This window comes from Belonocnema kinseyi, chromosome 4, assembly GCF_010883055.1.
Source record: "Belonocnema kinseyi isolate 2016_QV_RU_SX_M_011 chromosome 4, B_treatae_v1, whole genome shotgun sequence".
NCBI lineage: Eukaryota > Metazoa > Arthropoda > Insecta > Hymenoptera > Cynipidae > Belonocnema > Belonocnema kinseyi.
Window position 1 is genome coordinate 102,987,642 of NC_046660.1, and position 12,854 is coordinate 103,000,495.

General features: G+C 32.3%; 1 protein-coding gene across 1 annotated transcript in view; it reads right to left on the reverse strand.

Annotated features, from left to right (window-relative positions):
* Nucleotides 1-12,854, reverse strand: part of LOC117171568 — a 72,891-nt gene that overhangs the window by 7,897 nt on the left and 52,140 nt on the right. The window contains exon 2 of the mRNA XM_033359003.1: nt 10,801-11,383. Coding sequence (XP_033214894.1) covers nt 10,801-11,377 — 577 coding nt within the window. The 5' untranslated portion in view covers nt 11,378-11,383. The remainder of the gene's footprint in view (nt 1-10,800; nt 11,384-12,854) is intronic.

Genomic DNA, 12,854 nt, shown 5'->3' on the forward strand with positions numbered 1-12,854 from the left:
CACCCTTACACTCGCTTTGCTACCCGTATATATTGTTTTTATAGCTTTTAGGAGACATCCATTGACTTCATACTCTTTCAGGTGTTCCCAAAGTTTACTTCTATCTACCTTGTCAAAAGCTTTTTCTAGGTCAACAAATGCACAGAAAACTTTTTTTCCTACTCTCAAACTTTTTTCTGTTATTTAACTTAAGCTAAATATTTTATCCGTGCATGACCTTCCTGACATAAGCCCACTTTGGTCTTCCCGAATCTTTGCTTCTGTTATTTTCATTACCCTACGAATAAGTATTTTTGAGTATATTTTACTTACGGTACTTAATAGGCAAATCCCTCTGTAAGATACTTTTTGAATATTGATTTTTTTGAATTGTGAAAATTGTGAAAAAAAAAAACTGTAGTTCCGCTGGGATTTGAGCCTAGGTCTTTCAGATTTCCTTGTCTATATTTTTAAATTATTAACCTTTTTTTTTATTTTCATGCTCACATCACCAAATTAGTATTAATCAAAAACTAAATAAATACATTAAAAAAATCGGTATTCATAGGTCCGCCAACCACATGAAGTTTAGCACGTGTTGCAGAAAAGAAAAAAGGCGACTTAGCAAATTTTGGACCGAATCGGCTATATTATAGACATATCGAGTTGTTTCTTAACGTTTAATTTTACAATTAGCCATACAATACAAAATTCAAATTCAATTTTTAGGTACAAATTCTTATTTTTTGTTATTTGTTTCAGTAAAAATTGTATGCGATACGGAAAATATTACTTACTACTAATAAAAAGTTGTTTCAAAAGTTTCTTAAAACAATTTATTATTGTTTATGGCAATTTTCTCTTAGAATAGGGTCAGAAAGTCACAGTTTTTCCTGAATTTTCTAATCGTTTGCAGCTTTTCATTTTGAGAAAAATAATAATAACAGCGTTTTCTAAATGGTATTTGTTTAAACAAAATTTAGTAAAAAATTTATATACGTTTTACATATAATGGACAAGACAATAATATTTCTCAGTTGTTATAGAAATTTTTCTGTATAAAACAAATAAAAAATATCAATGTTTTGTCCTCGATATACATAAAGTATATATAACTTATTTACCTGGGATATATCTTTGTTTATAATTGCATTCTCCTAGACTACTGCTAGAAAGATGTAATTTTACTCAAATTTAAATCTTTTCTGGCTTGTTAGTTATAAGCAAATATTAAATAAACATTAAAGCAAATTATTATTTTTAAATCTCTTTTATTGATATTTATTCTGAAATAAAAACATAAAAATGATAGATTTAATGCTTTCACGATGATTCATTTGAATCAAAATGAGATATTTCGGGTTCCAATCGTGTAAAAAAAAAACTAAAAATTTTCCTGACGTTTCGTGAACATTGCAGTTCACTTCTTCAAGGCTGACCTGCAGAAGTGAATTGCACTGTTCACGAAACGTCCTCAAAATTCGTATTTTTTTGATACGATTGGAACCTAAAATATTTCCTTTTGATCAACCTAAAAAAAATTCAATTGCCTGTTGTTTTCCACTACATTTTATAGAAAGTAATATATTTTTTTGACCTTCTTAACTTATTTTTACATATAAATATATGGAGTATCATCGATACCAAATTAATTTTTAGGGAAGGTGGGGGGGGGGGAGTTTATGATAAAAAATGCGCGGCTCGAAATATTGATTGTAGGTCCCACATTCAATTTCTAGTTCTAAGTCAAAACAAAATTTGTACATCGTATTTACTGAACAACTCCTCCAACCAATTCCTTATTATTTCATGTTTTGTTTTTATATATACTATCAGATAGAATTTTTCTTTTAATAAATATTTTCGAAACACTAGAAAAAAGTAGAAATAATTTATTTAGGATAAAATAGAAATTATTTTTGTTAACTTTAATTATTACCTCACTCTAAGTGAAAAGTTAACAAAAAGATGAAAATCTCTAATGAAACCGCAGGTTTCTAGCATAACTCTAAGAGAAAATAGCCATAAACAATCATTCATTTTTCTGACAATTACTTTATGAATTGTGATAAATTATTATCCACTGTAAGTTAAAAGTTAAAACAGGTTAAAAATGTAGAAAACCACAACACTTTATAATTATACTATGAAAATATTGCTATAAATAATAATTAGTTGTATGAATTACTATTTTTATTAAATTAAATTAATTTTTTTCTTACTGTAACTAAAAAGTTTATAACAAGTTTAAAATTTAGAAAAAAACCGCGACTTTCTGTCTTCATTCTAAGAGAAAATTGATATATACAATAATAAATTGTTTAAACAATTTCTCAAAACACCTAATTATCATTAAAAGGTAATATAAAGGCTTATGACGATATAATCAAAAAATACTTTCTGATTTTTATATTATGATTACGTGTTAAGAGAAATGTTAAGGGACAACTCGGGGTGCCAAATATTGACGCTTGAGTAAAGAATCCCTAAATATTTTTTTTTTCACAAAAAATACATATTTCTTTTTTTCGGATCGAAACACATTATGTGGTTAAGAGCATGACAGTTAAAACAAAAAAAAATTCGAAGCGTTTTTGGACCACCTTAGTGATTAAGTAATCAGACGCAAAGAAAAAACATATCCTCATCAAATCCCCGGTATTTTCATTCTGGGCCCATATTTAGTTTTGAAAAATCTTCTTTTGACTGTTGAATTTTTGACATCAAAAACTTCTTCCCTTCATTTATCAGATTTTTAGGCAGCCAATTATGTAAATTAGAGGGTCTTGTAGAACTCAGAATTAAAGAATTTTCAATTAAAATAGCTTTCCTCGAAATATTTTTATATTAAAATACTGAAATAAGAACAGTTTAAATGATAGAATTTAAAAAGCTTGATCTCTTGTTTTCCGGTCCGAGAACTACCAGCAAAGATTTTCATTGAATACAAATTGAAGCTGTCAAAGATTTTATCTCTATCAATCTAACTAGAACTGTTAATTCTAGCTGTATCATCCCCTCAAAAATATATTATTTTTCCCTAATCACAGCTTTAAACGATTCCGAAATATCACCTTTGATGGTGACTTCACTGTGTTTCTGATCATTGGGACCACTAAAATCGAACTTGCTATCTTTCGAATCAGGATCTCGTGTGAAGAAGTTTGGAAAACCGCGAAATTCCTTTTGCTGCCCGTCAACAGTCGTGAATGGCGCTGGTAAAATTCTCGTTTCGTAAATAATTTTTGGTGGAATAAAGGCAACTTGGTCGCTGGGTATCTTTCGAAAATGTCCTTGGGTGAGAGGAACTGAATCAAAGACTCCTCGGATGCTATTGATTTGAGCTGGATTAAATCTAAACTGACGTTGACCAACGCCCGTGATAGAAGTTTTCCCAGAAAGGCCAGTAGATCCTATCTGCAAGGAATGGAGTGCTTTCTGATAAGCAGCAGCTGCATTCAATTGGATGGGATTTTGCCTCGAGAAACGCGAGTTTCTTTTTCTTGATTGTGCTGATAAAGGAGTCACGAAATGTCTGTAATGTTGTTGAGCATTTAACCCGCGAAGAGGCAAAGCCTCGGGGATATTGTTTTCTTCTGTTGTCCGTTTATTTTGTTTTAAATGTGTACGAATTGCCTTTGAGTTAGTGGTTTGTTGATGCAAGGCCTGCACATCCTTAAAAAGCTCGGAAATAAGTTGTCGGCTCTCCTTTCCGGATTTCGTGCCACCGATAATTGGAATTCCTACAAAAGAGATGTCTTCTATTAAGTCAATTTGAATGGAAGATGAGTGAATGTCGTTTACGAAACATATTGTAGGAATAATTTTATTTAAATCGATTATTCAAACATATTAAAATCATCAAAATTCATCAGTTTGTTCTCACATTTTATACCATTAAATATGTCATTGCATTTAGTTAAGAAGTTTGTTGCTATTGATCACCCAATTTTTTGTGTTTTCGAAAATTACTCGTAGGTGAGAGAGAAAATGGAGAGGTAGGCTTAAGACAATTCTTAAGCAAATTCTAGGAGTTGCAGAGAATTATCCAAAAAAGAATTTCATGTTTCAGACATATGAGTTTGATACTCTGAACACACCCCCACGAGTCCGTGAAAACTACCCTTAAAACCAAAAATTTAAATTCTTCATGAAATCGACCTTTTAAGCACTGTAATTTCGTTTTTATACTTTAAATGATTTATAATGGCCTAGTGGAATATCTCTCTACATTGGTTTATTAATTTTCAATTATCTCAAAATTTGGTAATTGCTTAAATAATTTTTTTTCCAAAATTCTGTTTTTTCCTAAAAATTACAAATTACTATTGGAATGGAAGCTTCTAATGTGTCCCCTAAGGGTTTACATTTTTCTTACACCTCTCCTCTATTCCTTTACACACCCTCCACACACTTACTTGGTGGTGGAAGGGGGACCTACAGTTTTAAGGTGGGTTCCGAACCACCAAGAGCAACAGCCTTAAGTACTTAGAGAAAACCTTTTTCTCTAGAGGTACCGGTCCCACGGCTCTCCGGAGATGAACAACTCCCTTGCTAGGCTAGCGTTCACCGCATAGGCCACCGAGTCTCTTCCAGAGTGCGAGGGCGGGAATCGAACCCGCAAGCCGAAGGAGTGGGTCCAAAGCCTACGCTTTAGCCCCCACGACCATCGTCCCACTAATTGCAATTTACTATTGGTCTAGTAAAATATTTATTAACATTGGTTCATTAATTTTCAATCTTTTCATTTTGTTTCAATATTTTTAGATTCTTTTTTAAAAATAAAAATGCTTAATGTTCTTCTAATGAAACATTTGATGATATTAGCTAATTATTTGTTAATTATGTAAACAACTTCCATTTGTATAAAAAATGTATATATATTTTTTAAATTTGTCAGAAAAATTGACAAATTTGGTGGAAAAATTATTGTTTAAGCAATCTAAAGGTTGTCGAAAATAAATAATAATTTATTGCTTATACAATTGAAAAATATTTTCAAATAGATTTGCGTTATTAACCAATAACAAAATTTCGAAGTGAAATTATTTAAACAAATGCAATTTGTTTAAACAATTACAAATGAATTAACCAATGCTGATAAAAAATCAACTAAATAAATAGTCATAATATTTAATTCAAAAAATGTTTGAAACTGAAATTATTTAAAGAAAATGCATTTTTTTACATAATTTAAATTTTATATAACCAACGATAATGAGTATTCACTAGACCAATAGTAATAATTTAAAAGAAATACGAATTTTCGAAAAAAATCGTTGAAAACTATTATTTAAACAAATTGAACTTGCTATGGTAATTGAAAATAATTAACTAATGTTGATGAATATTCCATTAAACCAATGTAAATAATTTCAAGTAAAACGACGAGAATTCCGTGTGGAAAAAGCCCGGGTTAGCCCTGGTACAACAAGGTTTCTGGTCGGGGCTGGCCGGGCTATATTTGTTTTTTAAGAGTCTAGCCGTGCGCTGGTCGGAGACTTGATACGCAAAATTTATACCAAAATCCCAGTTGGGGGCTGACTGGGCTCTGATCGGGAAAACCTTATGATCGTATGCTCAGAAGGTAGCTGGGCGGGCGCTGATTGGCAATAATGAAATTGTTAAGCTTTGTTTATATCTTAATTACTTTGTCTGATTTCATTAAGAAATGCATATGTATACAAATCTTAAATAGTGATAAATGTAGAGTACAAATTTTCAAATAGAGATTAAAATAAAACTATAAATTAATGACAGCAAAGCACATTCTACGGATACTAAATTTATAATTTTTTGAACTTTTGTAAACGAATAATAATTGATTTAAGTAATATAATACCTGATATACAATATAAAAAGCAAATGACAAAAGCATTGGAATAACGAGTTTTTTGGCCAGATTTTAAAATTACCTTATGCAAATTTCAAAATTTTTGGAAAATATATGATTTAAATAAATATATTAATTTCAGTAAAACTGATTGAGTATAAAGGTCTGACATTGGAAATATATAAGGTGGAAATCTTTTCGATACCACCAATTTTCAGGTTTTATTAGTTTAGGCTTACGGACAATGAATTTTGTGACAAAAATTCAATAACATTTTTTTGAAATTCGAACTAATTTTTTTTAAGGAAAAAATTCTAAGTTCCATCTTTATGAAGAAATGTAAATGTTCAGGAAAAAGTTACATTTTACATAAATCTTAAACGTTTTAAAATAATATAAAACACCTAAAACCCAAACCTTACACAAAAGTTACGAAAAATGTAAAAAAAAAGAATTAAGTTGATCCCCTAATTCAGCGACAGATGCTCTTCCTACAATTGAAACCCGAATTATTTAAATCTAGTAAAGCGCCAATTGATCCCGTCGGGGCCACGGTCGGGCTCCCCAGCCAGCTTCCGATCATGCTTCATGGCCGGACGCTGGCCAGCGCAGCGTGATGATGTTGGTCGGATTCCGATCAGAAGCCCCGGCCATAGTCCGACTTGAAGTCGGGCTCCCCGGCTAGCTCCCGACTTAAAGCCGGGCTCTCCAGACGTAAAATGGCCAGCCCCCGACTTAAATTTCCACCCGGGATGCAGTGCTTAAAAGGTTGATTTCATGAAGAATTAAGATTTTTGTTTTTAAGGGTAGTTTCTAGAAACTCGTGGGGGAGTGTTTGGGGTGTAAAATCTATATGTCTGATACATGGAATGCTTTGTTGGATAATTCTCTACAAGCCTCTATACTTTCATGTCCCATTTTTACAAATACTACAAATATATTCCAAAACTCCAAAAAGTGATTTTTCCTCATGCATTTTACATGGGAAACTTCAATTTAAGACCGTCACCTGATATCTAAATCAATATATTTTTTTTCTCCACGTAAATTGTTGTTATAAAGTTGCTATTTTTAAGATGAAAGCGTTAAGACTTTTCGTTTATTATTAGGAAATTATCTAGACCAACCGGTGTCCTAATATTGTTTAAAATTGTTGTGAAAAGTTTATTTACTATTAATAATATAATTTGTCGTTTACAATCTCTTTTGATAAATTTTGTATAACAATTTATGTAATGAATATGATGTTTAAAATTGGCGTCAAGGCGATATGCAAAAGACCAATAAGCAAAATCTTTAAAACAAGAGTTATAGATCTCATCAAAATAAATATTTTTTGTAACATACATTTTTTTTACGAGGGATAATTTTCGGAAAAATGAGTGATAATCGATTTTCATTAAAAAAAGCCCATAAAAATCATGGCTTATTGTTTTACTCCAAGCCAATGCGCACAATACCATTAAATTCTATTTTAACAGTTGTATAGCTCATCAACTTACACATTTTTTGTTTTAAAAATTTTTATCTGCGAATGTTAGTTTTCGCGAAAATTATTGATACGTCGATTTTTATGAAAAAAAGCAAAATCTTTCAAACAAAAGTTATAGATCTCATCGAAATAAATTTTTTTGTAACATACATTTTTTGTAAGAGTGATAATTTTCCCGAAAATTAATGATAATCGATTTTCATTTTTAAAAAAACCAATGAAATCATGGCTATTTGCGTTCATCTAAGCCAATACGTACAATATTGCTAAGCATTTTCAAAAAGTTGTATAACTCATCAAGTTACACGTTTTTTGTTTCAAACATTTTGATGTGCGAGTGATAGTTTTCGTGACAATTAGTGATACCACGATTTTTATGCAAAAAAAACCCCAAAAAAAAGGTTTTTTGTGTTTAGCTCATCCAATACACAAAATTTCGGAAAATATTTAAGATAAAAATTATAGATCTCATTAGGATGTACATTTTTTGTTTCAAACATTTTTTTCTACGAGTGATATTTTTTGAGAAACTTTGTGATGCATCTAATGAAATGTAACAGCTTTCAATGCAATAAGAGATAGGTCTTTTAAAGGGCTAGGCGTTTAAAGAACATTTCTGGGACCAGTGAGAGGGGTGCCTTCTCGTCCTCCATAGGACTTCGAAAAGGGGCAGGGGTTTAACCAACATTATTTCTGTGATCAGTCAGAGGGATGCCCTCCTGCCCGCCACCGGACTTTGGAAAGGGGTAGGGGTTTAACCAAAATTATTTTTTTGACCAGTCACAGATGTGCCTTCCTGCCCCCTACGGGACCTGGGAAAAAGGAAGGGGTTTGTCCAGAATTATTCATGTGACCTGTCACAGGAGTGCCTTCCCGCCCTCCAAAGGACTTCAAAAAGGGTCAGGGGTTTGAAAAACATTATTTCTGTGACCAGTCATTGGGGTGCCTTCCCGCTCCCCACGGGACTTGGGTGACGGGTAGGGGTTTGATCAACATTATTTCCTTGAACAGTCACAGGAGTGCCTTCCCGATCGCCACGGGAACAGGAAAAGGTGTAGGGGTTTGACCAACATTATTTCTGTAGTCAGTCACAGGGGTGCCTTTGCGCTCCCCATGAGAAGCTGGAAATGGTAGGGATTTGACCAGCATTATTTCTGTAATTATTTACCGAGGTGCCTCATTACACTGAAACCCTGTTTAAGTTTATTCCTTTGAAACGAAAACATCTCACTTAGGTTTAATCGGTAAGGGCTCCCACCATCGTTCTCACCACGAGAGGAGCCCCTCCATATGCTGATGCGATTGGTTCACACACACACACACACACACACACACACACACACACACACACACACACACACACACACACACACACACACACACACACACACACACACACACACACACACACACACACACACACACACACACACACACACACACACACACACACACACACACACACACACACACACACACACACACACACACACACACACATCCATAATCTTTATGGGTTTTTTTTAACATAAAAATCGATATATCGTTCATTTTCTCGGAAGATATCACTCGCAGAAAAAATACTCTAAACAGAAAAGTGTACCTTAAGGGGAGCTACAACTTTTGTGAAGAACATTTTGCGAAATTTTGCATGTTGGCTTAGATAAACGCAACTATGATTTTCATAGTTTTTTCATGGTCTCACCATGAAGATGGCCTAGTCGCCAATTTCCTCTATAAAATTCGTAATCAGCGCATCAAAGTACATAAGTATTCGGAGTTTAAATAAAATCGGAAAATTCAGCTATTCGGAACTGCACTCGTATAACGAGCCATTATTCATTCATGGCTTTATAACTAATGTATTTGTCATAAATGTACGCCGTCGTACATGCTACAGTTTTCAATTAATTACCGATTACAATTTTTTATATAAATAATTTTACCGTAAACAATATAATTATCTTGTTATTTTTTTATCTTGTTATTATTTTCGATACCTGATCCTCATTATTTATATTATTGTTTTTAATCAAAACGCCTAATTAGGAAAATCGCTTTTTTCCTTATTTTTTTATTAATCCATGCCACAAAATAGAACGTTTCACTCTCGTGATATTTTCGCGAACGACTAGCCATTATTTATTCATGGCCTTATAAACAAAATATTTTTTTGAAATTTACGCTCGCCTAAAAGTTACAATTGTCCAGCTATTAAAAAATTTGCTATCGGAATTATAAGCGTGTTTTTTACGTAAATATTTAACGCATTGCCTATTGTATTAAAGTTAATAAATAGTACCTTAACCTGGAAAAGTACGTATCAAGCTCAGTGGATAACGGTCAGGTATCGAAAATTCTACACAATATAATCATATTGTTTGCAATGAAATTAACGTTATAGAAAAAGGTAATCGCTGATAATTTGAAGATTTTAGCATGCAGAGCGACATAAATCTATAAAAAATATATCTTTTATGAGGCTGTGAATGAATAATGGCTCGTTGTACGAGAAAATATCACAGGAGTGAAAATTTTGATCATGTTTCAAGGATGAATAACAAACATTTTTTCAATCATTTCTGGTTTTTGAGAGTCATTATTTATATCAATTTCTAACAAAAATGTTCCAAACAAATTATGAACAAAAAATTATGATTTTAATGCTAGATAAAGTTTTCGCAACAATTTGAAGCAATATTATAACACTGGTTGATCGTCGTGATTGTTGATTGATAAATGATGTCTCTAAACAATTTCCATTAAAAAATAGCACATTTTTGAAAGAAATTTACGGAAGGAAGTTTTTATTCGATCGGAAGATCTCGTTTGTTCAAAAAAATTGTTTAAAAAAAAATTGACTCAGATTTCGAAAACCTTCCCGAGATATTCGTAATCAACATAATTTTTTTGACCTTTTGAGAAAGAGCAATCTCGGAGATTTATTGGTGCATAGAGAAGTATTAGTGGTGACCGTATTAATAATTTTAGTAGTCAATTCCGTCAAGGTAAATAGAGCCCGGAATATCTGGTACAAACTCGGAGCGATACCTTCTGATCAATCAGCGGTCCATGCAATGTGTATGAATATTTAAAATAATTTTCTCGAGAATGGTTTAAAAGCGCATCTTATTATTTGAGCTTATTACAATTTCGGTAAGTACTCGGAGCAGTACTCGTATGGATAGAAAATATATATAGTTCCGTTTTAGAAAAGTTCTTTCTTACAAAAGAAAACAAATAATTCTTTTTATTTTTTTATTTCGTGAAACACTAGGATTTCTAGCTCGAGCGCCAGGGGTAGGGCTTAGGCTCCCCCCCCCCCCCAAACACATAAAAAACACAATTTTTTTGAGTTTCAAGAAATACGTCATTTTGTAACTACATTCTGGACTAGTATGTCGTGTAAATATAACAAGAATCTGTGAGTAGAATATTTTTTGCGAGTCAGACATCGAATTCCGTTTTTTAGTAATGTTTCAAGCGGTAGACTCACCTTTATCCTTAAGATCAGTAGAACTAGACGATACAACGTCGATCTTCCGACTAAGTATTTCTGTCGTTTCCTTTCTACTAGAACTCTCTTCTGCAGTATTTCCCGTTGCTCTCTTTTTCAAGGACATAGCTTCAGTCTGGAGCTCTTTCCCATTTTTAGTGACGCTTTTCTCATACCCTGCGTGTTCGAGCGCTTGGTTAACGAAAAATCTCGAGCCCCGATCATCAGTATTCGTGAAGATGGTATCAGCTGTCGTGATTTCCGATTTTTTTGTCCTATTATCAAACGAACTACTCGCCTTCGGCCTCTCAATTAGCAGTGCTTCCTGGGTCATCGAAATCGATCGCTGGACTTCTGCAGGAATTTCTTCTTGCGATGATTCAAGTGCCCTTCTACGTGTTCCCTTCGAATTCGCGTAATCAAGCAACGGAGTCGGTGGGTCGCGGCTGGATCGGTTCGAGAGTTCGTTAGCGTATCGCTGATTAGGATTCCTGCTAACAACCATCGCATTTCGTTGGGCAGGTGTCAACGCCATCACAAGGGTCATGGCGTACTGGCATGCCACCAAAAAATACATCGTTATCTGCAATAACAACCATTATCGTTAATTGATTGTTAAGGGACAATTTTAATGAGCTCTGCAAGTCCCGTCATAATTCCTGTAAAGTTTCCATTACATCCACCTAAATAAATATCCCAGACCACCAGGAACAATGAGAATAAAGATAAGTGTTTGACAGATTTCCGTTCGTTAAATATAATCCATGATCCATAATAAGAAAATCGACTCATGAATCTGTATCTATGAAGTTAAAAATGATTAATTTATTCAATATTTGATAATTTGTTGCAAAATTATTTGAATACTAATTTGTCTGAAAACGTATTGTTTAGAAGAATAACTGTATCTTTTAATCTAAATGCAAACCGTGGAATTATGCATGAAGTGCGCCCTTCTTGGAGCTATAAGTGTGAAGCTTTGCCATTTCATCAAGAAATCAGAAGCAATTTATAAAGTGACAACTGTCGAATTACGAAGGCAATAAATTTCGATTAGATAATTTACAATCAGAAATAAATAAATAAATATATATCCTTTGTGATCTGATAGTCGTTACTTAATAAATGGCTAGAAAATAGTCGACGGGGGTATAAAGTACATACTGAAAAGACCAAAGTGTACAAAATGCACTAAATTTTTAATTTCTATTCTTCTTTATCATTACAAAAAGTAAGGTACCATATTTTCTGGAGAAATTATGGATAAAATTTTAAAAAAAATTAAATTTTATACAAATTATGCTTAGTAAAATAGTTGTGACCTAGCTCAGACAAATATGACTTTCGTTGAAAATCAAACGTTTTTGATGTTATAACTATGAAGCAAAATCTTTTAAGTAATATATTCCAAATAATAAAAATCTAAAGGAAAAATAAATGATTAAATACAAATTTTTTAAAGATTCTCTTTTTCTATAACCTGCGAAACTTTAGATTTTCTAAACATTCCCAGGTATTCTTATAGAAAATTAAAAAGTAAAATAATTTGAATTTTATACTAAACTGATTATTAAGCTAAACGGTAATTAGTCCACATTTTGACGAAATAGAGTTTCCTTCCAAATTCATTTAATCGATTTTTTGTACCTATTTCAGTAAAGAAATAATGTTTTAAAATTATTAACCCTAAAATTAAGCCAATACGTTCAATAATAGCCTGCCTATATTTTCATAAATCACTTGTTTTTCATTTTTTTTGCATATAGCTTCATAAAGAACAAATGAAAATCGAGTGACTTCTCAAATTAAAAGTAGACTGTTGTTTTATCCAAACTCTCAGATATTAATTTTGTCTCTTAAATTGTATTATTTAATGATAAAATATATAAAAATATATATCGGAAATTAATTAGTAATAATCTTGTCAAATTTGCAGAACTCGCCGTCGACTTGTAAGTGTTCTAAAATAGCTTGAATTTAAGTTTTATTTTTATGTAATGAAATACAGGGTGTTGCTTTATGGATTGATCAGGAGGGTTTAAATAAGTAGAGAA